We start from the raw sequence: 18835 nt of genomic DNA on the forward strand, positions 1-18835 counted from the left end.
GTTTTAAAAAACAGTTGTATGTTATTTATAACAAAATAATAGGAAAATATGTTTGACAATTAAATACCAAATTTTGTTTTAAAAAATAGAAAACAAGATATTTTAAAATAACATTTTTTATTTTTTTTACTTGTTTTTTGAGAATTATCTCAAAAAATAATTATACAAATATGTAAAAATAATTAAAAATAAAACGCTATATATAAAATTTGTTTTTAAAATATATTAAAATCAAGTTAAAAACATTTAAGGTTTCAATAAACTTTTGTTCTGACACTGTTTACAAAAATCATTTTTCATAATTATTTTCAAAAATAGTTATCAAATAAGATTTTTATCATTTATTTATTTTTATACAAATTTTATTTAAGGTAACATTTGGTTCCTGAAAAATAATAAAGAAAAAAGAAAGTTACAGAATGATTTTATCATATTTGATTTTATTATGAAAAATATGAAAAGAAAGTCAAATATAATAAAAATTATTAGAAAAATTATATATTTTTAAAATTTGTAATATTTATAAAGTAGAGTTAAATAAGTAAAGAAAAGTTTGAACCTAAAAAAAAAACCTTATTAACTTTATTTATTTTTAATTTATTTTTATTTCATTTTACTTATTCGTTTTCTATATTTTATTTTATTTATTTTTTATTTTCTAAAGAATTGAGAAAATTACCATTTTACTAACACTGGGCTGGAGGCTTGCATCCAGGAACAGAGTTTCATTGAGCCATAAAAACCCCTGGGTTTCGAGGTACATGGCCCAGTAAAAGATGGGAGCGTGCGGCTGTGATTCCCCACCTCCATTGTGGCCGGTGGTGGTGAGATCTTCCATCAAAATACAGCCAAAACAATTCCCCACTACTACTTCCACTGCTGGACTCTTTCGCTTCTGAGCTTCCAGATTACTGTTTCCATTCATATAAAAAATCTCTCGTCTTTTGGTTTATTGAAACGCTTCTTCTCAATCCACAGCGTATTGAGCGGAGTGGCGATTTCCCACCGATTCATTTTCTCTCGCCATTTCTCTGCAACCAAACAGCGTCCTTTCAGTACAACCGCCAAAAATGTCCAGCAATGATGGTTTCGCAGGTTTCGCTTTTCTCTTTTCTTTTTTTCTTTTTCACCTGTACCTTGTAATGTGATTTTTTTATTATTATTTTTGTTAATGGCATTCAGAACGGCCTGTTCATCCCCTAATTTTATTGTGTTTTTTGCATTCGTTGTTTTCAAGCATCGGGATTGGATTGTTTGGTGGAATGGAAAGAGCTCGGTTTGGTTGGAGAGGAAATGTGAGAAAAGAGAAGGGAATTTTGAAAGTTGGATTTATTTTTCTCTATCTGAGTACTAGTAGAGCGAAATTTCTACTCAGTTGAGCCCAATTCAGCCTTTTGGCTTAGTTTGAAATGTGTTTTTTTTTTCTAATAAAATTAATTTCTTCATATTGAACGGGGTTCAGAATCTCATTTTCCTTTGTCTCCATTGCCCTCTAACCAATCGAAGGATTCATTTCTTTTTATGCTCTGCCTTAGTTTTCTCCCTGTGCATGCCTATTTCGTAATGATCTATTTGTCTATCTCTTCTTTCATAACATTTCTATGCCTCTGAACCGAACTGATCGATTCCGTAGAATTCTTGAATACCTTTCATAATTGGATTAACCACTTCCTATTTCCTTCTATCAAAGAAAAGCCATTTATTTTTCCTATCTAAGAAAAAGAAACTAAAATAGAAAGGAAAGTTGTTCTCAAACTTTTGTACAGGGTTTTTATACGGAATTTTCCACCAATACCTTAATAACCCTAAATCTGCCACAATTTTTGATGCATGATCACTATTATTGACAATGGGAAATCCATCCTAACAGTAAAGCATCTATCTCAACTGTCAACAAAGAAAACACTGGTTGACCTAAATAGGGGAAGGCTCAAACAGGGACTTCTGGTTTATTGCCAAAGGGTGCTGCCTCTAAGCTCAACGTGGAGGGGATGAGTAATTGTTACATTTGTTTTCTTAGCTAGTTAACTTCAATCCATTGCATCTCAAGGAATTGTGGTTTGCTCACCGGGTGGAAGTTTCAGTGTTTCACAAAACACCTGCATAGGATACATGTAGAAATTACCTGTTTCCAACAAGTTAGGGTGGCTTGTATTTGTTCCTTCTAGTTAAGTGCTTTTCACATGTATTCTATTTTGGTTGTCTATACTCAGATTTGTAAATTAGTCAGTATGTTGATTGGGTTCTCTCGAAATGCATGAGTAAATTTTACACGATCTATATCCACATGTTAAGGGTGTTCCAAATTTGAATCGCCTCATTTTATTTTCTATAGTATTTTGTGCAACTCTGCAAAGGTAACAGAGGGGGTCATTACTTGAAGATGGTAGCTATTATCACAAGTGATAGTGAAAACTCGAGATGATGGCACTTAAGAAATTTTAAAGTTGATCCTAATCCACTGCATCTAGTGATGGAATCAGCTCATCATTAATGGCTCTGTTATAATTGATGATTTTGTAGTTTTCGATACTATGCTAATCACAATGAGTCATTGAGTACCCTTGTGACAACTAGATAGTGTTGTGGTTCCTTTCCTTTGGCACCACAACTCTTGATATTTAGACATTATTCAGATCATTTCGGTTGATGAATCTAGTCCCTAAAGAATTTTGGGTAATGTTCAAAATCTGCAGCAATGAAGGGAGAAGTAGCAACATTCATTACCTGTAGAAAATTTGTTGCCTCAATATGCAATGAAGCTTCTGAAAACTCCAACCACTAATTTAAATTAGATGATCTACAGGAAATGATAAGTTTCAATGTTATGCAATTATAGATCTACAGGAAATTAGGAGTTAAACTCATTAAATCCCTTATTTGTATGGATTAACTGAGATATTTACTAAATTTTTTATTGAAGTTGAGATTATTTTTTGATGATTCATTTACTCATATTTATTTACATTATCTCATATGTATTTACATATGTCAGGTGTTTCAAATTGCTATGTATTCAAAAGCCGATTACAAGAGTATGCACAAAAAGTGGGACTTCCGACGCCTTTATACGATACCATCAAGGAAGGTCCTCCCCATGTGCCTTCCTTTAAGTCCACAGTGATAGTGAATGATGTCAGGTATGATTCTCTACCTGGATTTTCCAATCGCAAGGCAGCAGAGCAGTCAGCTGCTGAAGTTGCTCTTGTGGAATTAGCTAAATCTGGGAACATGAAGGAATGCATTTCTCAACCTGTGGTGAGTTCATTTTGTCTTTTAGAGAATGTTGTTGAACTTTCATTTATTGTTAGTCTTTTAAAGATCTGTGGTTGAACTTTCTTTTGTGGTTAGTTTTGACACCTTTCACTTCCATTTGATGTTGTTGTTATTTGTTTATCATAGTACTGTAGTTTTTACATATTCAATTTCTTTTCAGATATTATTATATTAGAAGCTCAACTTTTCTTTTCTCCCACCCACCAGCCAGCCCAGGCCTACCTCCACCCCCAATTATCTCTCTGTGAACACATTATTATTATCATTTTTATAAGGTCTTGTCTCCCATGAATATTAGATATCTATTCTATCAAAAAAAATAATAATAATTATTAGATGTCTGCTTATGTGAGAACACGAGCCTTTTTTTTTTTTTTTAAAGTCAAGGCAATCCCACTCACATGTATGAAGAAGATATAGAAAAGAGGAAGTTGAAAGCAAACACAAATGACACAAGCTGTGAACTAGATCACATGATCTCGGTTATCACTTGTGATTCCTCTTCTAACTTTCAGTCCACTTAAAAACAAACAACCTTTTTTTTTTTCCCCTTTTCTCCTTTGTGTTTATCCATACCCCTTATCAAGATACTAGCATACCTCCCTTTCCATCACCTAATGTTGTTGAAGTGTGTGAGCTTCCATAATGATTCCTTTTGGATCCAGGAAAGGTTTATTGGAAGAAGTGTTGTTTAGCAATCATCACCTCACATGAACTCCTCTAACACAACACATGTGGTTCTTAATGTTTCTAGAAAGAATTCAAATGGATTTTGAGATCTGATTCTTCTTTTTCATGACTTTTGAGGGCGATAAAACAACATTAATGGTGATTTGTAGAAAACTGTGTGAACATGTTTTGAACACACGACACACCACAGTTGATCAGAGGTTTTTTTATCAAGTAGTAATAGTAGTTGGACATGTGATGCACCTCAATTAGGGTTGCAATTTAGGCAGCTTAAAAGGCTAACCTCATGTCAAACCCACGATCAACATGTCCAACCAATGCCAACCCACACTAGGTGTGTGGGCAACACGATTTTCCATGGGTTCTCTGCGGGTTATTAAATAAAATAATTGTTTTAAAGTCAAATCTATTCAAATCATATTACAAAATAAAAGGCTAAAAGTTAAATGTCGCAAAATCTTAAAATATGTCCGTTTGTTATTGATTTTACATAAAGACAACCCAAAAACTCAAATTTCAACATTCCAAAATACTTTAACAATTAAACAAAAAAGATAAACCCATTACTTTGATAAAATTAAAAATGATAAACCCTAGCCAAGATAATAAAAAAGTAAGAAATGTTAAGGTTTATTCCTTGTCCTTTTTATATTTTTCATATTTTAAATAAAATTACTGAAATATAATTTAAAAATAATAAATAAATAATAATGTGTAGGTTTGGGTTTTGGCGGATTGCCCAAACCTTCAACCCATGCCAAACCTAATATTTTCAGGGCAATATTTTTCTAGCCCAAGCCCATTGTTATCAAAGGCGATGATTGCCTGGGTCGCCTAGGCCATCGGGCTAGGCAGGGTAGATAAAAGTCGCCTTTTGAAGACCTAGGCAAGGCGACTTTAAAGAGGCAATGCCTAGGCAATCACCTTGGGATAAGACACAAGGCATAGAGGCGGTCTCCTTTGACCATGAATTAAGATTAAACATACTTAGATTATAATTTCATTCAATCTAACATTGGATTAAACAAAGTCTAAGATAAAATATTATATTATCAATCATAGAGATAATAAGATGGAGGTTTATCGATCTAGTCTTGATGGGAGTAATGACAATTTTAATTTCAATAATGACTATGATGGTGATGCCTAAAGCTTCTCTAGAATGTTCAATCTCTTATTTTGTTTTTTATTTTATTTTTTAGATGTTTGAAAACACTTTCAATAATTATTACTATTTTGTTAATTTTATAAGACATTGTGAGCGATGAAAAATTAATAGTGTTGATTGTTGAAGACAATACTTATATTGGTTGAATATCGAATAGGTAAATATATGTATATTTTTTATCGCCTTACTATAGTTAGGCTATCGCCTTGTTTTTCACCTTTCGCCTTAGGCTAAAAGGAGTCTTATTGCCTTGATATCGCCTTTTGCTTTTGACAACACTACCCAAGCTTGACCTAAACCCATTCAAATCTTGCCCACACCAACCCAAACCATGGGTTGGGTGGGTTGAACCTATCCAAGTTGCTGCCCTAATGACAATGTTTCCCATTATATTGGATACTATATTGCTTATTCAAGAGCAATTTTTCATATCAAAAGAGTGATTAAGCATCTTGGCTTGATGAGTGCTGTTTGAAGGTTGTTACATTCCCGGTTGAAATTGGCTGTGATTACACCTTGAACATGGAATCTCTCATATCCCAATCCCAACCCCTTGTTTGAAGCTTGTTGCATTCCAGGTTAAAATTTACCCTTATTGCACTTTGAACTTGGAATCTCCCATATCACTATCCTACCCCTTTCGCTTGAGCCAGTTACTAGTTTATCACCACTATTTTGTCTTCTTAAAAGTTGTTCTCTTGCTTCTAATTATTCTTATGTTATCCTATATTTACTATTCTGATAATTAATCTTTTTGATTTCATTTTGATTCAACTCATCCATTATTTGTTTTTTATTCTATAAAATGGAGCTTGTGGCTATATCTTCTAGAAAACATTGTCCCTGTTCCTGTATTGGTGTATTTTGTCTATTTTCTAGGAATATAATCTAGCATCATGCATGGTGTTTGTCTTCTCATGCTGAGGTAAATGTCTTTGCTTATTGATTTCTATGGTCCATTCATGTGTGGTTGTGGACGCTTCTGGTTGTAACATGAACACATGTTTTTAGGTAGTTTGTAATTGTTTATTGATAGTCCCTTTACAAAGGGCCAGAGGCCTTCAATTTGTATAAATAGGGTTTTTGCAGTTGTTTAGGAGACAATACATGTTTTTTTGCATCTTGTTAAAAGGAAAAATCCCCCATTTTTACAAACCCTTATTAGACAGTCAACAAAAATGAGTGAAAGCATAAACATTAGGTAGATTGTCAATTCATATGATTTACCTTACCCTAGGTAAACTTAATACTATTCCCTCTTTTCACTAAACCGGCACTTACAGTTTTCATGAACATCAGATCTGGATCATCAAGAGACTACTTCCCACTCTTTTGTTCTTTCTCCTTACTTTCAGTAAACAAAATCAGGATTTTGGAGTTACTTGACACTTCAGAATAATTTGGAATTTGGAAATAAACTTGGAAAATGTTGCGAATAGTTCAGGAAGTTGGGGTGGTGATGATTTGCTTGGGTTGGGATGGGGAGTAGGCTTTGGTTTGGTTTGATTGTGGAGGTGCTATTCAGGGATGGTGTTTGTTTTGTTTGGTATTGTTGAATAGTATTCTGTGAAAGAAAATGTAGCATGTTGCATTTGGGTCGAGATATAAGTGAATGACTTTTTACTTGGTTGATTTGGTTCTACATTGGCAAAATTTTTTGTTTATGTATAAAATGTTTATGCTTTTAAGAAGGTTTTAAAATTCAAAGCAATTGCTCCAATGTTTGCTATCATTCTATTATTCCTTTATACTTTATTCCTTCAGAAGTTCCTATTGGGCACTGATCATCCCATCCTATATGATTAAATTCCTCTATACAACTCTACCCATTGTGCTTTTATTTTTATTTTTATTCCAATTCACTTCTATTCTAAAGGCAGAAAAATAGTTTGTGAAACATTCAGAGTATTTACAAAAAACTTTTGCCGCATTCAGCATGTGAAATGAGGTTGATAAGTAGATTAAAGAAGGCAAAGTTGATATGAGGGCCTTAATCCTCAAACAAGAGGTGTTCTTTCATATGCAAGTTCCTTCTCAAATTCTATCAGATATGGGGAGGAAAAAATTAACAATACAGAAGGATTGGCCAATTGGTTTTTCATTTTTATTTTAGTTGCCTAGAAATTCTTAGTACGGTGCTTGTTTATTGTACAATGCCTCTAGTTCAACTCTTACGAGTGCCAAGAGGCCTTCTTGCTTTTGCATGGAACAGCCTCTACCCCCACCTAAACACATTCACACATCTGCAGAATATAGTTGAGAGATACCTTTTATGCTGCTGTGCTGTGTTGTTCAATTCTTTTGCAGCTTTCTTTTGTTTTTCCACATTCTTGTTTTCTTCCTTATGTTTTCCTCCTTTCCTCTGATGTTTTTTTCTTCTAGCAGTTCCATAGATGATATACATGTGTAAGGTGGTGTGCAAATATGTGTTATACATGTGTGGATCTTCATTTGGAACTGACTTTGGAAACATAGACTCGGAAATTTTATCATACACCTGAATACAGATATATACTATAGAAAATGAAATGGCATGACTCATATGGTGGAAAATGCATTTTTTTTTCCTAGATCATTTTCCTGAAAGTTATCTTGATATTCATGACTGATATAATTCATATATTGCATTACTAGCTAGACGGTATGTGATCGCTTCCATCATCACCAGCTTACAGGTCTATCCAACAGAATTGCACTCCTTTTAGTGGAGTCCTTTTTTTATTTAGATACGGTCTCTTTTTATGAATCTGATGTTTTTCCAATTGCAATCATACCCACTAGTATTGCTTGTTGCTTAGTGAAAATATTCTTAGTTATTGTTATTGTATATTTTTCGTTTCTTATTTGTAGCCACATGCAGTTTTCAGTTGATTTATATCTGACTTCTTTTTTGGCGTGTGTTTCAGCATGAAACAGGCTTATGCAAAAACCTGCTCCAAGAATATGCACAGAAGATGAACTATGCAATTCCAATGTATGTATGCCAGAAAGATGAGTCACCGGGTAGAGCAGCCTCTTTTTCTTGTACAGTTGAGATTGGGGGGATTCGTTATATTGGAGCTGCAGCAAGAACAAAGAAAGAAGCAGAGATCAAAGCTGCTAGAACTGCTCTCTTAGCAATCCGGGCAAATACAGATGGAGTTGGTGAGAAATCAATTGGCAACACTCAGTTGACAGTAATACCAGGCAAAAAGAAGGGACCAGAGTCGGGTAATCCTGATGAGCCTGCAAAAGCTCTCAAACCAAAGAAAGCTCGTTTCAAAACCAAGGGGCTTAGGAAGAAATTCCCTGGAAACAAGGTAGGCAATGATCAAGTTGAAGATACAAGGGGTATGGAGGTTGATATAGATAATCAGGTGGGATCAGAACTGCTTCAGACCGATGCATCTATGGTCCAAGTAGCTGAATCTGGACTGTTGTCCATGGAATCAAAGGAGAATTTTGAAGAGGAGAAATCAATTGTAAACCAAAATGGGGGGGACAAAACTGTTGCTGAAGGTGACCCGATTCCTGATATCATTGGTAATTGTCAAAATGGGCAAGCAACAGCTTCAGACATAAAAAAAACCGACCATAAAGCACCTCCTGAGCTGGGAATCTCTTCCATGTCCCCTGCAGAAGTTTTAGTCAGTGTGGCCATGGAGGTGAACAACGTTTCTGAAGCTGGACTGGTGGATTCAGCAATAATGAACAGTTCCAACGAGGATCAGACAGAGGCTGCAAGTGCCGCAAAGGATTTCAAGCAAATGGGTGCAAATGAAGACGATTTCAAGAGCAACGGAGCAAGCGCCCTGGGCATTGTGGCCTCAAATCTAGGGTGAATCAGGGGGGATTTTGATAGATTTTATTTGTTCTACAGTTTAGGAAAATTACATAAAAAAAGGGGAGATGTTCTCTTAGAAGTATTGGGTCAGGAACATCTTAAAATTTTCAAAATTAATTTGGAGGGCGTGGGTGTAGGCCACTCATTCTGAGCCTACACCTGATACAGGGTGCCCTTTTTGTTTGCTAGGCAGGGCTTATGCTTGGATAATATATACACAGATATTAGCATAATTGGAGCAGGGGGATCATATAACAGGTTCTTTTGATGTGGAGTTTGAGAGGCTTGCGTTTGAACTCGTGATTTTCAAATATGAAGAGACACTTTGAGTTTATTTCTATTTGAGCTCTCGCCTTCTTACCTCTAGTTTTTCTATACTGACGCCCAAATATGATGTGTTTGTCACAAGTTCCTTTTTTGTATATTCAATCATGAATACTTCTTCAAATAAGAACAAAATTAAATTATATTAGTGCCATGTTCAAGAGAAAGTAAGGTTTCAAAATATTATAGATGGTAGAAATCAAGTGAAATAATAAAATTGATAAAAATAATATCATAATGTATAATTATAAAATAAAATGAAATTTTTGAATAAGAGCTTGTGTAGCAATGTTTTTAAAAAGAGTTTCTATCCCTAAAAACATTTTGACAATATTTTAAAAATTTAGAAAAACACTTGAACCATTTTTGAGGGAAGTATTTGGGAGGTGTTTTTTTTAAAAAATACTTTATAAATTTTCAAATATTCCCAAAATACTCAAAATGTTTCCTGCTATTCTTCTTTCGTTTCTTGCTACCCTTCTTTCCCTTTCATTCTTTTCAATTTTTTATGAAAATTAATCACCGGAGAACTAATATTCATAAAATAATTTTGAGATTTTATACAATTCCATCCAAATTACTGCAAGCTTGTCATGTAATAAGCTTAATGACATCAATTTCTATTTTTTTTTTAATGTAATTTACAATGTTCTTATTTTCATAATTATAAAAATATTTTTTTGAGTTTATTTTAATAATATAAATATTTATATATATTTTTTTAATGCAAATTTTTAGTTTATTATAATATTTTCTTTTTTGTAATGAACATCTTTTTTTAGTAATTTATTAATATTAAAAATATTTTTGTATTTATACCACGTATTATTAAAAATGCTATTAGAATAACTTTTTCAGATTTTCATAAAACCACTTTTCATAGAAGTGTCGTAAAAGAAAACATAGAAGTCCTAATAAAATTAGTTCTTAAACAAAATGGTTTTGAATCTTAAACTTACGTATTTTTAAATTAGGAGGCTTAAGAATGGGATCTAAAAAATCTTTGATAGGTTTAGATGTAATAGGCTGACAGATGGATGCCACACTTTTTTGAGTTTTTCACTTTCACTGCTTTACCACGTAGCCACCCATGCGTTCCAGCGGAGGGAAGGCCAAAACGGTGCGTTTCGGGGGCGATACTATGGTTCGAAATTACAAATATAAAGAGAGGCGTCGTGCGGTCTAAGGCGTTGGTTTAGTTGGTGAGTTTGTTCCTTGTCGCACAGTCACACTTGGTTTCTCTCTCGAGGAAAATGCACGGACGACCTCGCAAAGCCCCGAAACCCGAAGACGCAGCAGCTTCAGCGGCCAAAGCTGAAAAGCTACGCGCTCTTCAATCTCAGCTCCTTCACAATCATCACAATCAGATGTATACATTTTCTTTCTTTCCATTTCCGTTCTTTTTTTCTCTTGTTTTCTTTCCTAATCCCTTGATCCAAACACTCTTCTATTTACACTCCTTTTTGTTTGTTTATTTTTTGTTTTTTAATTTAAAATTCTTTTAGATATACGAAGGAAGCCCTAGAGATCTCCGCCAAGCTACTTGAAGCCAATCCCGAATCATACACAGCTTGGAATTATAGGAAGCTCGCTGTTGAACATAATCTGAGTCACTCCGAGTCTGATCCGGATACAGTCAAATCAATTTTCAGCGAGGAACTTAGAGTCGTACGTTCCTTTCAGTTCTCTAATAGGGAAAGCATCTGATTTTTATGTTTTTATCTTTTCCTTCTTTCTCCTCATCGTGTTTGGTTTCTGAGAAAATTTAGAAAAGGAAAAGCAATTAAAGCAAAATTGAACATGAGATTCCAATTTTGGTTATGGTTTTTTGACCTTATCATCATGGCAGGCAACCAGAAGCAATGCTCTGGTTGGCTGTTGACAAAAGGTTAGGAAAGGAAGGAAGTGAATGACGCTTAAAATCGAAATAAAATGAAGCCTATTATTTTTATTTCTTATTCTGATTTTATTTTCCCTAGTTTTTTTGGCTACAGAATGTTTTAGAGTTTGAGAATGTATTTTGAATTCAGTGAATGCATTCATGTAGGTAGAGAACTCATTGAAGCAGAATTTTAAGTCTTATGGAGCGTGGCACCATCGTAAATGGGTTCTGAGCAAGGGACATTCATCAGTAGATCATGAATTGCAGCTACTGGATCGGTTTCAGAGGGCTGATTCTCGGAATTTCCATGCCTGGAATTATCGTCGGTGATGACCTCTTTTGCCTTTATATATATATATATAATGGAGGAATGTATTTTTTAAGTTGTGTTGTTCATTGTTTCAGATTTATTGCGGCCTTGAAGGGCATACCTGATGAGGAGGAGTTGAAGTATACAACCAAATTAATAGAGACAAATTTCAGCAATTATTCTGCATGGCACAATCGTAGGTACATGATATTTTTAATATTTTGTTTTAATCTTTTTATATTTGATTTTGGTTACCTGTAGTTGGATATGATGAGCAACTAAAATTCCATCCATCTTAATTTATTGGTGAGTTTATGAAAAGTAGTCTTCTTATATTTGTTAACTTGGGATTATGGATTATGAACATTAAAAACATTTTTCCTTCAATATTTGGAGAAACTTTTATTGGTTTGCTCATGGTTTCTGAAATCCGAAATCATTTTTTGCATACTGCTGTAGTGATGGTATGACTAAATAGCTCTATTGTCTTTGCCAGATTAAAGTTATTTTTCATGCATGTTGCTCTTCTGAGGGTATGAGTTGAACAAATGGTTGTGTTGTTTGTACTATCGATGGTTACTTTGATCCATGACTTAAGCCCTCATGGAAGAATTAAGAGATAGCTTGAAATGATAATAAATTATGGATGTGCTTGCCACTCATTTTATTGTGTTATGATAAGACCATTGACTTTATATAATTTGATTATAGAATTGAGAGTGTGCATGCACTTGCATGTGGAAATGCCATATCCTCATGTGCATTTATATCTGTAATACTGTCTGATCCAGTACTTAAGTAATTGTACATTGATCTTGTGGCTGAATATGGTATTGAGTTGCTATGATCATATAACAATATGTTTAATGTCCCCAGTTGTGGGCAACAATATCATACAATTCAACATTGCATTTATTTGATCTTCCATTTGCATCTGCTTTAGGAGTAGACAATAAAATGTATGTCCCCCTCTATTTCGCAGTGGCTGCTTTTATTTCTTTCACTCAAACTCTTCTAATATTATGTGACAGCATTTAAAACCTCCAAACATATTTCGGTTACACGTTCTGCTCTATGATGTATATATCCCCCTTTCTGGACACATTACTTTCAAGACTTATCTTATTAAGGGATTTGTGCAGTGTACTTTTGTCCCATTTGCTGCAAAACAAGGTCAAAGGGTTTTTCCCAAAGGAAAAGGTTTTGGTAGAAGAGTATGAATTTGTACATCAAGCTCTTTTCACTGATCCAGATGATCAAAGTGGTTGGTTTTATCATCTTTGGCTTCTTGATCAAACTGTTAAACCAGAAACTCCTCTGCTGGTTTCTACTTGGCCTGCTCATGGTTCTGATATCATTGTATCAGCAGAAGGCTGCCTGGATGGCCGTGCTTTGTCTCCATTCACAAGTTTCCACTCTGATGCAGGAACATTTCCTCTCATTCTTTACTTCAATGAAGCTGTTGAAGGTGTAAACTCATCTACTGTAACTGTTAAATCAGTGTTTACTGAAAATAAAGATCTTGTTTGGAAACCACTTGCAACAAGTAAGTCCTGTGCTGCCCAAGCATGGGTAACACATCTAAATGTTCCTGATGTAAAGCTCCATCCTTCAACAGCTTATCCCATAGAAGTTAATCTTGGAGACTCTCAGGGAATAATTTCTTTGAGTGGTTCTCACTGTAGCCATCCTTCTCGGTTTGCATTTACAGTGTGTGTACAGCCTCTCAGTTCAAAACATGCTGAAAGGCAGAGTGTAGAGATGATTTTGTGGAGAGATGTAAATTTTCATTTTTATGATGCACATGTCCAAGAATCAAGCCCAATTGCTTATTTTGATCGACTAAGCATTAAAAAGGACCATGAGCCAGCAGCTTCTAAGTGGCATGCAAAGACTCTAGTTAATGAGATAGCCCTTGTTCGGCAACTGTTGTCAGAGATAGACTGGTAAACCTGATTTGTTTGATGGACAACTTAGAACTTTCATAATGTGCTATTTTCCTAAATGTGATGTCTTCTTGTTTCCTTTGTATTACTATTACAGTAAAATTGGAAAGCTTACTCTTGCAAGACTGCTGATGGCTCATGATGCAATGGTGTCATACATGGCTCCACATTCTCACAAGAAGGTCCATTCTGAAGAAGTTCTACAACTATATAGTGACCTAATGGAGTTGGACCCAATGCATTCCCAATACTATAAGGAGGCACAAAGCTTAGTCTTATTGCAGCAGGTGACACTTTCTTCTCTTCATTATTATCTGTTTTTGAAGTCAGTGTTGAAGGTGGAGTTGCCTGGGCATGTGGTTTTCTTCAGCATTTGAGTTTACATAGAGACAGCTGTATTTTGGACCTTTACATCGGTTTATATAATTCTCTTTCATATCCAAAATGCAAATGCTGCCTTACTCAGGCCTTAAAATCTAATGGGGAAGAAAATTTATTTCGCTCATTAACCTATTTCATCTCTTTGCTATTTCTAGAGGGTGTGCTATTACTAAGATTAATTTAATGGACTGATACAGAGTCCGTCAAACCCAATAAATATGCTTATTGATTTTATATTTATATCTTGTTGAAGAATTCCTACTAAGAACAAATCGTTGACTGCATGCCTAAAAATGGTAAGGAATTTGGTTCATGCATGTGGTATGTAACAGTTTTTTTTAAGATCTCCTCCTAACTTATTGTTCCAAGGTATAATATTGATTGCTTCATTCAGTGTAGATTTCTGATATTTATCTGATTCCATAGGTGACATCCAATAGGGAATCCTTGCTGAAACACTGCTGCCACCATAGGGTCTCGACCTCTTCAAGTGTTGGTAATTCTGTCTGTTTACGACTAAATAATTTGTCTTTATCAAGGATCGGATGTGTTGAGCAATTATTGTGGGTCCAAATGCTTGACCTCAGCCACAATGAACTTCGATCAATTGATGGTAAACTACTATACTGCTGATATTATGAATCTTTTACACATTTAATTGGTGAGCTTTGATAGATTCCTTTGATCTAGATTGCCTGTATCTTTTCCTACATGTACATTTTTCCTTAACCTTTTTTTCTTTTTCTTTTCTTTTTTTTTTTCACAAGAATTTTTGTCAGCAATTGTCATATTATTGAAAGGTTTCCAAAATGAAAGTATATATTAATCTTGTGTTTTACATGCACATTCAGTTTGGTTTCTGAAAATCTCTATAAACTTTGTGTTTTGACTCTTATTCAAAGAGCTGTTCAAACTAAAATAGCATAATAAACAGTGAAAAGCATACTTGGATCCTATCACATTTTAATTAATTAATGGTTGCTCTTGCAAGCATTGTGTGCCCATCTGGAAAGTGGAAACTTGTAACTAGACTTGGATTCTTAAATATATGAAACATTTGCAAAATTTTAACAATCCTATAAATATGGGGGCTCCTTTTTCTGGTTTTTCAAATGTTGAAAAAGTATCAAAATAGAAATCACTTGAATAACATAACATCCAATATTGGCTGCTATCAGGTCATTACATGGGTTCTTCTAGTTGCGTGAAACTGGTTCAAGTCAAAGCACTTGAGTGCTTCATTTAGCATCTTAGCCATTACATTTCCATTATTCTTGTATGGAAAGAAATTAAGTGCTGAGGTTAGTGTTTTTGAACAGGATTGGAGGCTATGCAGCTTCTCTCTTTCCTGAACCTGAGTCATAATAAGCTTAGCAGTTTTACTGCTTTGGAGCCTTTGAGACTGCTGAAGTTATTAAAGGTGTTGGACATCTCATACAATGAGATAGGTGCCCACCCCGTTGACACAAGAAGGTATTTGTGCTCTTCTCCTTTGTCTCATACGGTAGGAAGTGATTGGAATTTCAATGAATTTGTACCTGACGATGCCAAAGTGACAAACTACTGGGAGGCTTTTGCGATTTTTAGAGGCTTCAATTTGACGCAATTGGATATTGTGGGGAATGCAATCACTGATGAAAAATTCAAGTCATTTCTGATTAAGGTTCTCCCTACACTAAAGTGGGTAGACGGTGAAGAATTGCATTAACCTTCAAATAATTTTTTTCTCCTTTATTTACATATATCTCTCTGTTTCTCAATACAGTTAGGCATACCATGTTTCTGCTGTTATCATAACTACTAAATTTATTGAAGAACCTTTTGCTTTGTTAAAGACATTATGTTCTCATGACACATTCATTTCCTAATTTTTTTGGATTGTGGCTTGAGCATTGGATTCAATTGCATTGCTTCTCTTTTATATATGAAAGCTTCTAATATTCTTTTACCATGTAAAACAAGAACAGACAGAAAAAATCTACAAGAAAATGTGAGCAATATTCATTGATGAATCAAGAAAATTAACATGGCCAGCTACTCGACAGCATTAACAGTGTAATGCCCAAGTAAAATCCTTAGATTTTCTAGGGTGAACATAAAGTCATGCTTCATTTGAGTTATGAATCCTGGGACTTTGCTGTCTGTTATCTGCAACAACTGCTGTTGTTGAATTTGCCTGGTATCAGCATTGGAATGTGATTTTTCCACTTGATAATAGTATTAAATTGCAGACTTGCGATCGTTTAGAAAAATGTAGTAATTCTCATACTGAGATCAAGTGCTCTCCCTTATCATGGCTAGTTGGTTGTGGCAGTTTGATGGATTCAATGGTGAAGGAACATTTTTCCAGAGAAATACCATTGGTAAAATACTAAAAATTATTGGTTAATGGAGGTAATTTTCAAAGATGTTATAAGGAGTGATTGATCGAGCAGGTAAATGCTACCCAAAATGCCTAGCGCATGATAGAAGGCTCTTTCTAGGACAAAAATTCTCTTAAAAATTGGACCGCTAAATCGGCCAAACCATAGAACTGACTGATCTTGTAAATCTCACCTAAAATAGCAAGCCTAGATATATCAGAGGAGGCGGAAGGCAGAGGTGATGAGGGTCTGATCTCAACTCTGGATGATTGGAAATAAAGAAATGGAGAGCTTTGATAGCTAATGGCGATGAAACCATTAGCTAATGCGTCTTTCCATAAGGCCACCTGCACATTTAGTATTTACACATAAAAATGTATCAGAGTGAGGTAAACTTAGCTCAACTCAATTAAAACAGTAATAGTGACCAGGCTCTTTGCCAACTTACAACATCCAGAACCTTCTGTTTGGAACGGTAGATGCAGGGTGCTCACGAGGCTTAGATTTCAAATATTGTGTCAACTCTCAATTGTCTGCTTGAATTTTCTCTGGCCAAGGCGGGTTACACCCCGTGTTAACACGGCAGATGTAGTAGGTTACTTTTGAGAATGTTGCGTTTCTGACGATGATCATTTGGGTCGTAATGTGTATTGGCAATGATATAACCTTGCTCATCAAATAATTTCTCATTGAAAAATATAAGGTTGTCCCATGAGTCTTCCTTTGATTTTAATACTTCTAACTGATCGGGTCTTGGAGAAAGAAGACTATGATCAGCGTGTGGAACGCGGCGGATGGAACTTGTTGCTTGGAGGAGGTGGCCGTCAACGCGCTTTTATCACTTGGGGTTGCGTTGAATGGAAAACTAGAATACTTGAATTATTAAGCGTTGCTCGTCAATCAAACTTGGTTTATGTTTCTGGTAATTTCTTGGAGTTCACCAATTCATTTTGGAGGATGTCTAACTTCTCATCTCCTTCATCTTGGGAATGAGCTTTTCAATAACTCTTTGGTTCCTCAAAAACCTTTACGGGGATATAAGAATTCTTAAAAAATGCTCCGACTATTTTGATAAATACATCATCCCCAAATCCCTGCGAGCTTATTTGAAATTTGAAAATACGTGTGTAGCCAAGAATGAGTAATGGACATGGAAAAAACTCGACTTCATTTGTGGTTAGGACTAAGAACATGAAATGAAAAGGCAAGAACAGTAACATAGGAGAGGAGCAAAGTGGAGCAAAGTCAACGGGAGGTCAAGCGGTCCAAGGCATCTCGAGCGAGGGCGGAGTTGGGTTGGATCGTAATGGCCTCCTGATACGCCTTTGTGGCCTCCTCCTTCATCTCCTTCATCTCATAACACTCCCCCAGCAGGCAATACGCCTTGTCCTTCTCACTACCCACCCTCACCGCTTCCACCAGGTCTGCCACCGCCGAATCCACTCGCCCCACTTTATCCAACCCAATCTTCAACTGTGCCCGCTTGATCAGCGCGTCGCCTCGCTCCTCATCCGTGAGGGACTTGACGGCCAGTGGGGAGAGGGCGGCGTCCAGGGAGTCCAGCGCGGAGAGCCTGAAGCCCTGGAGGTCGAGAGCTAGGGCTTTGAGGATGTGAGCCGCGGCGTCTTTGGGATTGAGGGAGAGTGCCTTGTCGGCTTCCTCTGCGGCAGTTTTGGCGAGGGAGATGACGTCGGAGTGAGGAGTGTTGGGGGATCTGGCTTGCGCAAGGCGCTGAGCCCCGAGGACGAAGTGGCGCTTGGCTTCGAGATTGGTTTGGTTGTACCATAAGCTGAGCTTAGCTAGGGCTTTTCCGGGAATATCGTTCATATAAAGAAACAACAATACAGTGAACAAAATCATCCCCACTTGAATCGCGATGTCATTCACCATCTCCATCTTTCTTTCTTTCTTCCCACCCTGTCTCTCTGATTCCCTCTAAGAAGATTTAGAGGCCAACTGGGTTATCATCAAATATATGAAGAAATCGTGAGTTTTGTCGATCCACTTGACCGGTCAAAATTAAGCGGCCCACGCGCGCACTACAACCTCAATCAAACAGAGGCGGTAGCCTCTGGCAGCTGGGTCCCCAAATTTTTTACTGCAAATGTCCTTCTAACCTTTCTCTATGTCTTTGCTGTCTCTTTCCACCTTATTTCAAGCTTTTCACTTTATGAACAAAACAGCCATAGGCAAATAGCTCTAGAAATGGAGATGCCTTTTTTCAATTTTCACCGAGGAAGTGAATGACACACGTTCAATACTTGTCTATGCTTTCTAGCCCTTTCTAAGTGGAAGGGAGGAAGTTAGGCTTTCGGATTTCATGACTTACCTACCACTCATTTCCTTTTAGTTTCTTAATCGATTCAATTGTAATTAACTCCCTTGTTTGGATTATGAAATGTTTAAAGAAAATCTATAGAATTACCAAGGAAAAGAAAAGAAAATAGATTTGTAATTCTATATAAATATATATCCCATATATTCAAGAAGTCTTTATTTGCTTAATATGTGGCCTTGATATTAGAGATGTAAGTGGATGGATATTTTTAGGGAGTTGAGCCACCCCTGGGGAAAGCCTACTAGGAGTGTAGAATTAAGTAGGGAAGTTCAAGATGGCATCGGCGCATAGGTATGGGATAGGTTCTTTTGCCCCACAATCATAGAAGGGATTT

At 35.8% G+C, this 18835-nt stretch overlaps 3 protein-coding genes across 3 annotated transcripts; 2 read left to right on the forward strand and 1 right to left on the reverse strand.

The window, feature by feature from the left end:
- Positions 1 to 699: 699 nt before the first annotated feature.
- Positions 700 to 9297, forward strand: LOC100243781 (double-stranded RNA-binding protein 1-like). Its single transcript, XM_002285627.4, has 3 exons — positions 700 to 1095; positions 2996 to 3258; positions 8041 to 9297. Exons 1-3 carry the CDS (start codon positions 1071 to 1073, stop codon positions 8953 to 8955), a joined length of 1203 nt encoding a protein of 400 aa, XP_002285663.1. The 5' UTR covers positions 700 to 1070; the 3' UTR covers positions 8956 to 9297.
- A 1162-nt stretch (positions 9298 to 10459) lies between these two features.
- On the forward strand, positions 10460 to 15634 carry LOC100248920 (geranylgeranyl transferase type-2 subunit alpha 1). Its single transcript, XM_002283732.4, has 8 exons — positions 10460 to 10650; positions 10787 to 10949; positions 11329 to 11489; positions 11569 to 11673; positions 12616 to 13419; positions 13517 to 13706; positions 14227 to 14413; positions 15120 to 15634. Exons 1-8 carry the CDS (start codon positions 10535 to 10537, stop codon positions 15506 to 15508), a joined length of 2115 nt encoding a protein of 704 aa, XP_002283768.1. The 5' UTR covers positions 10460 to 10534; the 3' UTR covers positions 15509 to 15634.
- A 1674-nt stretch (positions 15635 to 17308) lies between these two features.
- LOC100248933 (uncharacterized) lies at positions 17309 to 18059 on the reverse strand. Its single transcript, XM_002285620.5, has one exon. The coding sequence runs from the start codon at positions 18057 to 18059 to the stop codon at positions 17409 to 17411; it is 651 nt and encodes a 216-aa protein (XP_002285656.1). The 3' UTR covers positions 17309 to 17408.
- Positions 18060 to 18835: the final 776 nt, after the last annotated feature.

This window comes from Vitis vinifera, chromosome 18, assembly GCF_030704535.1.
Source record: "Vitis vinifera cultivar Pinot Noir 40024 chromosome 18, ASM3070453v1".
In the NCBI taxonomy this organism is placed as follows: domain Eukaryota; kingdom Viridiplantae; phylum Streptophyta; class Magnoliopsida; order Vitales; family Vitaceae; genus Vitis; species Vitis vinifera.

Coding starts and splice junctions, on each gene's coding strand:
- LOC100243781 (XM_002285627.4), top strand. CDS start 1,071: ATGTCCAGCAATGATGGTTTCGCAG. Junction 1,096..2,995: donor CAGCAATGATGGTTTCGCAG/GTTTCGCTTTTC, acceptor TACATATGTCAG/GTGTTTCAAATTGCTATGTA. Junction 3,259..8,040: donor AATGCATTTCTCAACCTGTG/GTGAGTTCATTT, acceptor CGTGTGTTTCAG/CATGAAACAGGCTTATGCAA.
- LOC100248920 (XM_002283732.4), top strand. CDS start 10,535: ATGCACGGACGACCTCGCAAAGCCCCGAAACCCGAAGACGCAGCAGCT. Junction 11,674..12,615: donor TCTGCATGGCACAATCGTAG/GTACATGATATT, acceptor GGATTTGTGCAG/TGTACTTTTGTCCCATTTGC. Junction 14,414..15,119: donor TGAACTTCGATCAATTGATG/GTAAACTACTAT, acceptor GTTTTTGAACAG/GATTGGAGGCTATGCAGCTT.
- LOC100248933 (XM_002285620.5), bottom strand. CDS start 18,059: ATGGAGATGGTGAATGACATCGCGATTCAAGTGGGGATGATTTTGTTC.